Source organism: Schistocerca americana, chromosome 1 (assembly GCF_021461395.2).
Source record: "Schistocerca americana isolate TAMUIC-IGC-003095 chromosome 1, iqSchAmer2.1, whole genome shotgun sequence".
NCBI classification, from domain to species: domain Eukaryota; kingdom Metazoa; phylum Arthropoda; class Insecta; order Orthoptera; family Acrididae; genus Schistocerca; species Schistocerca americana.
In genome coordinates this window covers 294,570,728-294,585,366 of record NC_060119.1, presented here as the reverse complement: position 1 = coordinate 294,585,366, position 14,639 = coordinate 294,570,728, and the positions used below count along the sequence as shown (strand labels likewise).

At 45.0% G+C, this 14,639-nt stretch overlaps 1 protein-coding gene across 1 annotated transcript in view; it reads right to left on the bottom strand.

The window, feature by feature from the left end:
- Positions 1 to 4,845: 4,845 nt before the first annotated feature.
- The window catches only part of LOC124544860 (melanopsin-like), a 57,530-nt gene continuing 47,736 nt past the window's right edge, over positions 4,846 to 14,639 (bottom strand). The window contains exon 5 of the mRNA XM_047123612.1: positions 4,846 to 4,983. Within this exon, the coding sequence (XP_046979568.1) occupies positions 4,846 to 4,983 (138 nt within the window). The remainder of the gene's footprint in view (positions 4,984 to 14,639) is intronic.

Genomic DNA, 14,639 nt, shown 5'->3' with positions numbered 1-14,639 from the left:
ATCTTTTCGTCCATGAATGTGCAATACACAACATTTGTCTGTGTTCAGGATCCGTTTCCTCTTCCAGCACCGCTGCAGTCAAGGATTGTGCGGCTGGTCCAGTCGGAGGTTCAAATTGTTCAAATGTGTGTGATATCTTATGGGACTTAACTGCTAAGGTCATCAGTCCCTAAGCTTACACACTACTTAACCAAAATTATTCTAAGGACAAACACACACATCCATGCCAGAGGAAGGACTCCTATCTCCGCCGTGAACAGCCGCACAGTCTATGACTGCAGCCCCTAAGACCGCTCGGCTAATCCCGCGCGGCGGCGGAGGTTCAAATGGTTCAAATGGCTCGGAGCACTATGGGACTCAACTGCTGAGGTCATTAGTCCCCTAGAACTTAGAACTAGTTAAACCTAACTAACCTAAGGACATCACAAACATCCATGCCCGAGGCAGGATTCGAACCCGCGACCGTAGCGGTCTTGCGGTTCCAGACTGCAGCGCCTTTAACCGCACGGCCACTTCGGCCGGCGGCGGAGGTTCGAGTCCTCCCTCGGGCATGGGTGTGTGTGTTTGTTCTTAGGATAATTTAGGTTAAGTAGTGTGTACGCTTAGGGACTGATGACCTTAGCAGTTAAGTCCCATAGGATTTCACACACACCAACCCTGCACCACACGTTGATCCTCTGCGGGTCATTCTGCATTTCGCTACAATTTTCTTCATTTGCGACTTCTCTGTATAAAACAGCATCATCCGCGGAATATCTCATCGGACTTCCAATATTGTCTCCTACGTCTTTAAAGCACAAGGTGGTTATTGGGAGGGACTACATTAGAAACGAGTCAACGTATGACAGCGAAGCTTTGTGGAAGCATTTGTAAGGACATGTGTAAGAGAAATAACGAATAAACCATTGGGAAAATACATATATTAATTCCCACATGAGAAGGTAACATTTGTTTATTGCAGACCATGTGTACGTTCCATGTCACAATTTTTGCCGATTTTAAGAACCGTCTGCATCCACAGCAGCCAGGAATCGTGCTATTGATTGTTCTGTTGTTGCCCGAAACATCTCAGGTGGGATGCTGGCTTTCTCCCTCGCTTCAGTCATCTTCAACCTACAACATGTGTCTATATCCCCTCGATAAACGCTGCCCTTCAGGCAACCCCATAGCCAGAAATCACTCGGGTTTAAATCTAATGATCTTGGCAGCCACGCAATTTGGAACAATCAGCCAATGATTCGGTTTACTTCAATTACATTACGGAATAACCGAGTGACTTCACGAACAATGTGAGGTGGAGTTCCATCGCTCATCAAAACTTTTGTGTTCACAGCACGTCTTTCCCGTAAAGCAAGGATCACGTATTGGCGAAGCAGACCACAGTAACGTGTGCCGTTCAAGCAGCATGTCCTCCGTCTTTGGAGTCCGATTTCCTCATGCGTCGCCGTACCAGAACCGGCGCCTAAGGGCAAGTCACGACACTAAAATAAATCCTGCATCGTACAGTCAGAACACCTTTCTTATAAAGTTGGGTACCCAATTAGTTTTCCATCTACATTGGCTTAATTATCGAAATTTAATTATAATTACTCTGCATATTGTGAAAATTAATGGACCTGCAACACTCCCTTATGGTACGTCCGAAGTTACTTTTTTCTCTCAAGAGTTCTCTCAGTTCAGAACGACATGCTATGTTCTGTTTGCTAGAAACTCTTCCGTACAGTTAATCAAGCATCAGTGCGAAACTGCATCGAACGCCTTAAGGAAGTCAAGGAACACGGCATTCCTATGTGTGCCCGTGTCTACCACCTTTATCTCATGGACAAACAATGATCTGGATTTCACGTTACCGTACTTTTCGCGGAACCCATGTTGATTTCTACAGAGAAGATATTCGGTTTCCAGAAACGTCACAACATGCGAGCATAAAGAATGGTCCAAAATTCTACAACAGGTCGACGTCAGAAATACAGGAGTCTAGTTTGGTCGTCTGTTCGACGACCCAGTAATCAGAACACCTTCGCTGTTTAAGACACCTACGGTACAGTGCTGCTAGGAGATGGGCAGGTTTTCTCGTATACGCCATGTAGAATCGTATTGGTATCCCGTCAGGTCCAGTGACATTCTACCTGTTAAGCTATTTCAGTTGTTTTTCTATCCCTTGATAATATATTTTGATATCAGCTATTTCGTCGTTCTCCTGACGAATGAAAGAAGGTACTACAGTGCGATCTTCCTCTGAATCAGTATTGGCAAAAGACGTTCGGTATATTGGCCCTTGTCTTCTCCTACGGTCTTATTCACTACATGTTTCTCACGTTCTGAAATTACAAAAACGTATCGTGTTAATCTGTAAGACTGAAAGAACTATCAATCAGCCTTCTACATTTACATTTATCCTTCACAAGGCACCTTACGGTGTGTGGTGGAGGGTACTTCTATTACCACTATTCGATAGCAAATTCCCTGTTCCATTCGCAAATAGCGCTTAGGAAGAAGGACTGATAGTAAACCGTATTACCTCTGATTTATCAAATCATTTCAATGTTGTAATTCCGCGGGACGTATGTGGGAGAAAGTAATATGTTGCCCGACTGTTCCTGTAAGGCACTCCCTCGGACTTCCAGCAGGTAACCTATACGTGATGCACAAAGCCTCTCTTGTAGAGTCTACACTGGCGTTTGTGGTCCTTCGGCCGAGTGCTCTCGCGCCGGCTAAACGATCCTATGCCGAAACGCGAAGGTCTTCGTTGGATCTGGGGTATCTCTTTTATTAATTCAATCTAGTTGGGCTCCTACTCTGACGATAAAAGTACAACAATCTGTCGAATAAGTATTTTGTAATAAGTCATTTCTTCCGTGGATGAATCACATTTCTTCCGACGAATATCAATTTGACACCTGCTTTTCCTATTAATTGTTTTACGTCGTCATTTCAGTTAAGGTCGCTCTGGCTGGTTACTCTCAGGTATTTTAAGGGAGCTTCTGTCCTATATATGGGAAATATGTTATATTTATTTGATTCACGGCCAACTACCAGTTCCTGTGCCTTTCATCAATCCTCGACAGATACTATCCATACAAATTAAAACTGAAAACCAACAAAAATCCATACAAAGAGAACGTCCCAAAAATAAGGCTCCCACACCAACCCATTTATGCAGCAATCTAATGTCTTGAACATCTCACTGTTTTCCTTATTGTGTAACTGTATACGAGTAACAATGATGACAAATCACTGGATGACAATTCGTCCCACTTGAAGTTTGACAAATTTTCTATACCATTATTCCACTTGCACACAGCAATGAATGTTTACTAATTAAATTCTGCCCTCCTTCCATATTCACATTGTAGTCTGTTACTAGAATTCTCAGAAAACTTAGCCCACCAGAAATAATTTATTTTTAGCGGCAGTTTGTATTTCAGATTATTTCTCCCCCTTTCTCATCAACACTATTTCTTCACACTGTGAGACCTGGTTTAAGTTCACTCCTTTAATACATATCTGATGATCCTGAAAAGTGATACTTTTAAATGGCGTTACCCCATTGCATACGAAATGTTTGTTACCATTAACATAAACTGTTCACTGCACCTAAAAAATTACGTTTCAAACTATAAGTTTTCATGTTTTGTGTATTCCATTATCTTCTCTCAGAATGATGAACAAAAATAGTTTCGACATGAGTACTGGACGCTTTTACACAACCTTTCTGGGAGGTAGTATAGCAGCAGGAGGTACTTCTGTCGGAAAAAAACGCGCTGTCGTGGGGCCGCAGGGAGGCCAAGTGATGTTCAGTAACGTACATGAATGGGCTTAAATTCAGAACGAGAAGAAAAAGCTTGTGATGAGTCACAGAAACGTTGGAAGCTATTTCAGAAGACTCAGAAGCAGGTTATCATTAAATTCTGCTGCGGCTTCCTTACATTATTGATATGAGGAATTAAGATTCTCCCATATTCTCTTGGTTGAAGAGCTTCGTACTGAGGATGTGCACAGCAGCTTAACGGCTTGGATGTAGGAATGTTCTCTCAAGAAAGCAATGTACCTCTTCGAACTTTCCTCATGCGAATGCGGCACACAAGGCAACACGTAGCAAGTGTATTCCAAATGTCTTAGCCCGCACTGGCGGCGGACATGGACGTAAGCAGTCTCATTGGAAGAAACCGAGCATACCGTAATTGTGCGACCGTGGTGTTACAGAGAGCGGCCGAAAATTCTGGTCAAAATTTGTCACTCTGTTGCAGTCCATATATTTTTCGTCGAAATTCTTCTGTGTATCAGTGTTCCAGTGCTGCAAAAATGTTTGTCTACGCCAATGACCTTGGAATTTGGCTATTTATGTGGCACTGTTGAAAATAGAGAACTTTTTAGTGTGTCCCTGACACGTATTATGACGGTGGTCGTTCGATATACACCTTGTATTTTCCCTTGACTTTTTATTCTTCTGCGCTGTTCCTAGCAATGTAGTGAAGGACTTCTTAAAGGAAAAGTAAGGACCAGGCACTGCCCACTCTGTTCGAGGAGTAAATGGGCCCATGTCCACTGTTGTATGCTGTAGTCTTACACAACACATATTACATAGCGCCTATGGAGCGGTTACTTAGTTAGCACGCGATTCAGCTACATTTTTGTCAGACAGCAACGATGTAGCACATTGGATCACCCGTAGAGCAGTTGTAACAGATGAAACGCCTGCTGCATGTGGTAGACTGGCCGGCTGTCGTTCCGTGCTACTTCACAGACAGTACACGTCAGAGGGCAACCAGCCGCACCGCCGCTGGGTGGGGACGGCTGCCGGCCATCGGAGTTGCAAGGAGCGCTGCAGTGGTGCGGCAACGATCAGACGGCGGCGGCGGCCGCCATGGCCTCCCTGAGGCAGCAGACGCGCCGGCGCTCCCCCTGCAGCACCACGCAGGAGGCGGCGGGGGCGGCGCCCAGCGAGCGGTGGCCGCGCACCATCGGAGGGCTGCTCGACATCTGGAAAGTACGCAAGCGTCCATACTGTCACATGAGCTGGCAGTGCTGGAGGTGTGTGGAGATGAGCGGACTATGTTACTGTGTAGCAGAGGGTGGAACGGCGGAATAGATCCTCAGTCTTTTGCGAGATGTTGCTCTAGATCTGGAATATAAGAGAAAGGAGCCTTTACTACGGCGGTATTACACTATGCGATCAAAATTATCGAGACACTCAAAAAAACATACGTTTCTCATATTATGTGCATTGTGCTGCCACCTACTGCCAGGTACTCCATATCAGCGACCCCAGTAGTCATTAGACATCGTGAGAGAGCAAAATGAACTTCGAACGTGATCAGGTGATTGGGTGTCACTTGTGTCACGCGTCTGTACAGGGGATTTCCACACTCCTAAACATCTCTAGGTCAATTGTTTCCGATGTGACACTGACGTGAAAACGTGAAGGGACATCTACAGCGCAAAAGCGTACAGGCTGACCTCGTCTGTTGACTGACAGAGACTGCTGACAGAGGGTCGTAATGTGTAATAGACGGACATCTATTCAGACCATCACACAGTAATTCCAAGCCGCATCAGGATCCACTGCAAGTACTGTTGTCACGTCCCCTTAGAGAAATTAATGAATTACTGTGCTGATAAACATCTTATGTTATTTGACTTTCAAACAGCTGAGCAAAACTGAACGTACTCAGACATTCACTAAAGTGACATACAATATTTTTAGCGCAACGCAATCTGACTTTCAGTAATCCCTACAAAAGAATGGCCCTGACTAACAATAACCTATACCTTTCATGAATTCTTACCTCATAAAAATCTTCCTTACTCGAACTACTGCAATACAGTGAGCGCCAATACTGCCAGCTAAATAAAAGATTCTAACTACTGAAGGCACTAACTACTAATAGGCATAGTTACCAAAAAAGATTTTGATGCAGAACAAACAATGTATTTACCTTAATAGTCATCAAAAGTCATTATATATATATATATATATATATATATATATATATAATTTACAGATCATCCGCTCTCAAAACTCCGCCATCTCACTCTCCACATCCACCACTGCTGGCGGCTCACCTCCAACTGCGCAACGCTACGCGCTGTTAACATCCAGCTGCCCAAAACTACAATAGCAAACAACAATGCAAACCAGCCACAGACTGCACACAGCACAGCCAGTGATTTTCATACATAGTGCTACGTGGCGTTACCAACAAAAAAACCTAAACAGCCTACTTACACTGTGATAGTTAGGTGGGAGGTGACAAACTTGGATTTCACACATCACGCCGCCAAATGCTAAACGGCGCCTCGCTTGGTGTAAGGAGAGTAAACATTGGACGACTGAACAGTGAAAAAACGTTGTGTGGAATGACGAATCAGGGTACACAATGTGGCAGGGTGTGGATATGGCGAAAGCCCGCTGAGCGTCATCTGTTAGTGTGTCGACACAGTAAAATTCGAAGTCGGTGGTGTTATGGTGTGGTGGTGTTTTCCATGGAGGGGGCTTGCACCCCTTGTTGTTTTGCGTGGCACTATCACAGCACGTCGACATTGATGTTTTAAACACCTTCTTGCTCCCCACTATTCAAGAGCAATTCGGGAATGGCGACTGCGTCTTTCAACACGATCGAGCACCTGTTCATAATGCAGAGCCTATGGTGGAGTGCTTACACGACACTAACATCCCAGTAATGGACTGACCTGCGCAGAGTCCTGACCTAAATTCTATTGAACACCTTTGGGACGTTGTGGAACGCCGGCTTCGTGCCAGGCCTCACCGACCGACCTCGATACCTCTCCTCAGTGCAGCACTCCGTGAAGAATGGGCTGGCGTTCCCCAAGAAACCTTCTAGCACCTGATTAAACGTATGCCTGTGAGAGTGGAAGCTGTCATCAAGGCTAAGAGTGGGTCATATTGAATTCCAACATTGCCGATGGACGGCGCCACGAACTTGTAAGTCATTTTCAACCATGTGTCCGGATACTTTTGGTCACATAGAGTATCTTTAATCCCATGGGGGAAAGGGGAGGGAGGGGGAATGTGCTTGTAGACGTTGTATGTAATCCGAGGAGGGGTCATATGTTTGCCGACAGATGGCCTGGTAGTATTCCCAGTTGCGGAGTTGATATCTTCATAGCAAAATCCTCATAATTTAGCAGTAAATCTGTTTCTGCTGTTCGTTGCGTGATGGATACCTCGAAATCAGTAGAAATAGCAGTTATCCAATTTCTTCGCACAGAAGGACAGCCCGCTTCACAAAACTACAAGGTGTAAAAGTATAAAACCGTACTTTCCCTGTATATGGTGCTAGCCATCAGTGAAGTGCCGGTGAGACCGCCTCTGCAGCACCATCTGCTTCCTGGAAAGGCTGGCACACAGTCACCCAAGTTCCATGCATCGGTATCTATTTCAAACCTGTAAACATGTCGAGTTTTGTGCCTATAAACTATGATTTGCGGACAGGATTTCTGTTATTATTTGAAGGAAGCTGCTGTAGAATCGCGTCGAACGCTTGTCGAAGCTATCGTCGAACATACATCGAAAACCACAGTATTTCGAGTGGTTCAAAAAATTCGAAAGTGGTGATTCTGATGTGAGAAACGACGAGCGCGGGAAACCACCAAAAAATTTCTAAGACAACGAACGGCAGGACTTGTTGGATGAATATGACACTCAAACTAAACTGAACAGGAACTAGCCGAACAGTTGAAAGTGACGCAGAAAGCTATTTTTCCTGTGTTGAAAGCTGTGGGAAAGCTAAAGAAAGTGGGAAAATGGGTTCCACATGATCTAACAACATGCAAATCGAAAGACCACTTGTGAAATGATGCTCCCAAAAAAAAAAAAAAAAAAAAAAAAAAAAAAAAAAAAAAAAAAAAAAAAAAAAAAAAAAAAAATCCATCTAATAGTTGCAGGTGATGAAAAATGGATATATTTTGAGAAATATTTTGAGAAACCTAAGCGTCGTAAATCATGGGTGAATCCAGGAAAACCATCGACATCTGCTGCACGACCTAATCGCTTAGAAAAGAAGATCAGCTTTGGTGGGATCAGCATGATGTCATTTATTATGTCTGGGGAAACCGTTAACGCTTATCGCTACCAACAGCAAATGATTGATGTAAATCGAGTTATTACGAGAAAAACGACAGGAATATGAAAAAGGCAACACAAAATTCATATTGCTCTATGATCACACACAGCAAAACGGGTCAGGGAAACGATCGAGGCGTTCAGTTGGGCATGCGGCTTATTTTCCAGGCTTGGCTCCGTCCAATTATCATTTACTTGCATCACTGGGACACGTTCTCGCTGAACAATGGTTCAATTCGTATGAAAATATACGAAAATGGCTCGCTGATTTTCCCTTGGCATTCATAGCGTGCCGAAGGGGTGGTATAAATGTATAAACTGAAGTGGAGATTATTTTGAATAAAATATTGTTTATCAGTTTCGGAAGTGGAATGGAACTTTCTGGTAGATTAAAATCTATTTTTTAATCTCATTTTGTTCTATATTGTTCGTTGAATTTGTTTGAGGTGGACGTCCGATTACACCCATGTAGGTTCTCTGTTGATCTGTTCACTCAGTTTTTTGTTGCAGAAGGGTAGCTAACCCTCTGACCGAACAAGCTGAGCTACCGTGGCGCCATTATCCATTTGAGCTACTCAGGCATGGCTCATGACACGTCCTCACAGCCTCAATTCTGCCAGTACCTCGTCTCCCGTCTTCCGAACTTCACAGAAGCTCTTCTGCGAAACTTCCAGAAGTAGCACTTCTGGAAGAAAGGATATTGACGAGACATGACTTAGCCACAGCCTTGGGGATGTTTCCAGAATGAGATTTTCACTCTGCAGTGGATTGTGCGCTGCCATAAAACTGCCTGACAGATCAAAACTGTGTGCCGGGCCGAGACTCGAACTTGCCCGAAAGGCAAAGGTCTCGATTTCGAGTCTCGGTCCGGCACACAGTTTTAATCTGCCAGGAAGTTTCATCCTCCATATAGTTCCGACTTCGCCTCACAACTTCGAAAGGAAGGAGACGAGGAACGTAGGAGACGAGGTACTGGCAGAATTGAAGCTGTGAGGATGGGTCACGAGTCTTGCTTGGATAACTGAGATGGTAGAGCACTCGTCCGCGAAAGGCAAAGGTCCCGAGTATGAGTCTCGGACCGGCACACAGTTTTATTCTGCCAGGAAGTGTCATATCAGTACACTCTCCGCTGCAGAGTGAAAATCTCATTCTGTCAGCAGACGCGTAATTATTACAACCAAATTCCAGTTTCACACTTCTACTCCTGGTATCCCTTGATGAAAGAGGAGTGTGGAAGGCAGTGTCTCGCATGCTGTACAATACTTAGGTGGTGTCAGTGTTATAATGCAGGCCATGTAAGCACCCTGGACTGGCGCATTTGTCGTCACCAGAGCGACGATTTCGGTTGTCGAAGAGCAGATTGTTGTAGCACTGTGGGTAAGGAAAGGAACTGTGCATCACATAATCCTCGTGAAACGGCGTCATGCACAAGTTCGGGCACAGTGGGCACCGAAACATCTTTCAGAGATTCAGAAGACTGCGAGAATATACGTTTGCCTCACCCATCCGATGCAGTACGTTGAGCAAGGCACGGATTTCATTGCTCAGATCGCGACATGGGATAAAAAATTGTCTCGACTCTTCGACCACGTCTGTAAACGAATAAGTATGGGATTGCTGCTTCCCCCCAGTCTGCCCCAAAGAGAAGAAAAGAGGAGAAAAGTGATGCCCAGTTTCTTTTTCGATGAAGAAGGACCTCCATTCATCGACAAGCTTGCAATAGGTGGAACAGTTAACATTAAACAGTATTGAAACACCTGCACAAGGGCAAGCTCTCGACTGGAATAGTGCTCCTTCAGGACAATTCTACGTGACATACGGCAAAGACGACGCCAAACCCCCTTCAAACATTTTCATAGAAGGTCCTGTACAACACCGACATCTCGCCGTGTGACTCTAATATCTTGCGCCACTTAAAACAACCTCTGAAAAGTCAGAGGTTCACCTATGACAAGGAAGTGCAGGATATCATTGAAAACCGGATTTTTCATCAGACCAGGAATTTCTTCACTGAAGCCCTCCACTTCCTTCTTACACATTCTGTTCCGTGTATCAAAGTCATTGCCAGTTGTGTATAATTTTACAGTTTTACATGAGCTGTTCTTATACTACCGTTATTAAAATTTCTTTACATGTAACAGTAGTATGCTTTTCATTTGGGCATATTCTATAATTCCTATGCAATGCAGATGGTTATTCATGGTCAGCATAAACTCCTTACCTTATTACAAACATCTGCTTCTAAGGCATTATGCTAGATACAGTTACGATTTGGTTCAAATGGTAGACTCAGTTCGGCAACGGCTCTGAGCAGTATGGGACTTAACAGAACTTAGAATTACTTAAACCTAACTAACCTACGGACATCACACACATCCATGCCCGAGGCAGGATTCCAACCTGCGACCGTAGCAGCCGCGCGGTTCCGGACTGAAGCGCCTAGAACCGCTCGGCCATCGTGGCCGGCAAATTTGGCAACATCCCTTCCATAAATGTCCCTACAGCACCCTATGTTCATGCTGTGAGAGCTCGCGCATCGGGAAATGGTGAAATTAACACTTTATCTTTAATGTAATCCCACAAAAAGCAGTCAACGGGGGTTATATCTGGTTAACGTGGTGGCCATGAAGTTGGACTGCCCTATAACATTTACAGCGAATTAGAGTCAGTCGAAGTATAATATTGTGCAATATCTAGCAAGCCCTAATGCTGGGGAATCCTTATACGAGGCGTATATCTACATCTACAGTTACATACATACTCCACAAGCCACAATATGATGGCAAGGGTACCTTGCACGACTACCAGTCATTTCTTGTGGTGTTGCACTCGCTAATAGCTCAAAGGGAAACGTATCTATATGCCTCCACAAGGGCAGTAATTTGTCATATCTTATATTCCTGGTTCTTATACGAAAAGTGCGTTGGCAACAGTAGAATGGTTTCTCAGTCAACTTCAAATATCGGTTCTCTGAATTTTCTCTACAGTGTTCCTCGAGAAGAACGTCGCCTATTCTCCAGGGATTCTCCTTTCAATTTCCGAAGCATCTCCGTAATACTTGTGTATTGATCAAGTATACATGTGACGTGCACCTGCGACTTCCTTGGTTGCAGCCTATCGATTGTAACGGCCCTGTGTTGGCTCTAGCTCGTTGCTGGAAGACCAGAGGATGCCTGGTCGCAAAAGGTCGTTTAAGGAGCGGCTGACTGGGATGTAGAGGCGTGCTCGGCTAGCTATGGGGAAGCGACTTGCTGGCAGTGGTTGGCAGTTAGAGGTCCACGATTACTCAGGGCGTGTTTGTGTGTGCACTGTTGAACATCGCTGAAAAGTGCATGATTGATCTGTGGAGAGCTGTGGTTGCCAGCATACCAGTTGGAGTTTAAATTTCAGCATCTTGATCATTGAAGGCAACGTCCTGCTCTGTGTAGCGATGCGTGCCCTTGCTGTGGACTGTATGCTGAGGCCATTTTGTTCTCAATCTATAGGTGAGCCACTAAATTCTCGTTGCTTTTGGGTGTGCTTGATATGAGTGTCATTCTGCGCGTCTGAGTGCTGTGAGCCACAGGCGCTGGTTTATGTTTTGCTACTAGGCTGTATTTTTGTCGATTTTATGGACATGTTATCGCGGTTGGTAGCGTTGCTGTCGTTTGTATTCGGAGGATGCGCTTCATGTTAATTCATTCTGTAATTTACTTGCCTGGCTTTTTACTTACACCATGTTTGCCAGCCTTCTGTTAAGTGTCTTGTATTACATTCCAGCAGTGCATTGATGTGTAATCTAGTGTCGTGAATTTTACAGAAATAGTATTTATTTAATAGTCACCAGAATTTTAATTCATTAATGGTTTCAGCCTTTCATTAGATTAGTGTTTAGCGCTTAGTGTTGCCCAGTTGGCTTATTTCATTGGCGCTCTGTATTTAATTAGAATACTGTTTAATGCGTCCACTGCTAGTCAAACGTATTCTATGCATTGGTGTCATATGTTCAGTTGGAATCGTGTTTAATTCTGTCTAGGCCGGCCGGAGTAGCCGTGCGGTTCTAGGCGCTACAGTCTGGAGCCGAGCGACTGCTCCCGTCGCAGGTTCGAATCCTGCCTCGGGCGTGGATGTGTGTGATGTCCTTAGGTTAGTTAGGTTTAAGTAGTTCTAAGTTCTAGGCGACTGATGACGTCAGCAGTTAAGTCGCATTGTGCTCAAAGCCATTTGAACCATTTGAGCCAATTCTGTCTATATGTACGTGCTATAGGGCAGGTTAGTCTTGTTTTAGTGCCTTATTTATCGGAGGTTCGTTGTTTGGTTCTGTCACGTGGCATTTCGAAAACGACTTTTGTAAACTTCTCACACATCTGTGGAAAAGGCATCTATTTTGACAAAACAGCAGAACAGCTGATTATAGCCAGCCAGCATTATTTGTCATTTGCTGTTTACCGAACTAGTTGCCTGTCTATTAATCATGTTGTCAGCTGTTTATTCACCGTTTCTGCCCACCGTCTGTATATCTGGGCGGCTATTGGCACTGTGTGATTTCTGTAAACTCGCCAATTATGTGCCTTATTTTGGTGTTTTATACACTGAGGTAATAGAAGTTGGCTCTGAGCACTATGGGACTTAACTTCTGAGGTCATCAGTCCCCTAGAACTTAGAACTACTTAAACCTAACTAACCTAAGGACATCACACACATCCATGCCCGAGGCAGGATTCGAACCTGCGACCGTAGCGGTCGCGCGGTTCCAGACTGTAGCGCCTAGAACCGCTCGGCCACCTCGGGCTAACAGAAGTCATAGGATAGCGATATGCATATACACAGATGCCGGAAGTATCGTGTGGACAAGGTATAAAAGGGCAGTGCATTAACGGAGTTGTTATTTGTACTCAGGTGATTCACGTGAAAAGATTTTCAACCTGATTATGGCCGCACAACGCGAAGTGGTAGTTGGAGCTACGGCGCATGCGACACTGCATTTCGGGAATTGCTAGGGAATTCAGTAATCCGAAATCCACAATGTGAAGAGTGTGTCGAGAATACCAAATTTCAGGCATTACTTCTCACCATGCACAAGTCAATGATCGACGGCCTTCACTTAACAAGAGACAAGAAACACTACGTGAAATAAGTGAAATTCAGTGTGGAACCTCGACGAACATATTAGTCAGGACAGTGCGGCGAAGTACGCTGTTAACTGGCGATGGCACAGACGACTGACGCGAGTGCCTTTGCTAACAGCACGACATCGCCTGTAGCGCCTCTCTTGGGCTCGTGACCATGTTTGTTGGACCCATACGACCGTGGCCCGCTCAGATGAGTCCCTATATCAGTTGGTAAGAGCTGATAGTAGGCTTCGAGTGTGTCGCAGACCTCAGGAAGCTGAAAGACGTGCACTTCATTCACCATTCAGTGCTTGTATTTCATATTTCTAATCCCAGCATTCTGGTACTCGGTAAAATAATAATTCAGATAATGTAAAAAATTTGTATGGGTTGCCTGATTTATTTGACGATGTTTTACAGTTTGTCTCACACTATTCTGTGAGAGGAGCTTGGCGCCAGGAATTTTCTTTATTTGTGGGCGAGGGCAGCAGTCTTCCTAGCAGCCATAATGGCTTCCCGTTTCCCATCCCTTTTCCGATCGCCAGGGTAGCGCGTGGTGTCGTCTGAACATTCTGTAGTGGCCAAAGTTTCTCCTGTTCTCAGTTCCTCAACCTGCCTTACCAACCTTGTAACAGCTATTTCTGCTCAATTTTAACGTCGCGAGGTCACCTCCCTGTGAAATTCCGGCCCTATGATTGGCCAGTTCACGTGCGCGCCCGTTTTTCGCGGGAGGGCGCCAACCGCCCTCCGCGGATGCGTGGTGGACAAAGGGGCAGTAGCGCAGTTCTAGTGTGACCGTGCCGGAGACCGGAGGTGCCGCTTCCAGGAGATGAAATTCGGTAAGCATGAGCGCCGACGTGCACCTTAGATTCGCGCCCTGCGGCCCACAGGGAACCTGACAGGTCATTGTGAATAGTTTCGCGTCTTGCGGTTTTTATTGCTTTAGTACGGGAGGCTACGGAGCGATTCACGCACAGTAGCATGTTCTTAGTCTTGGCTAATGCCTGGTGGTGGTCGCTGAACGCCTGCAACCCCTCCCTTTACTAAATGGGATTCTGTTTGATAATACGGCGATCGTTACTAAAATTCCTTTCATCCTGCTATCATGGCGTGTTATGAACGTACGTTAGGGCAGGCTGTTGAACTCGAATCTTTCTTCCCCCCACCCCCATTTGGTTGTATTATTGTTCGATTCTCAACCGTTTAATAAATGAGTCCGTAAATCTTACATGCTCTCTCTTGCCTTACGTGAACTCACCCCTAGTGTAACAGAATAATGTGGGACTATAACGGTTGCTATAAGGTCGTGCAGGTCTCGCGCCACTGACGATAGTATAAAAATTCCATATTGTGCGCCTGGCACGACCATTGCACGCATGGTACCGATAACAGTAGTCATCATGTTCAACTATTCCGCAGTGATAAACTGGGAAGTGTTCACGGCATATTGTGAGTACGTGAGC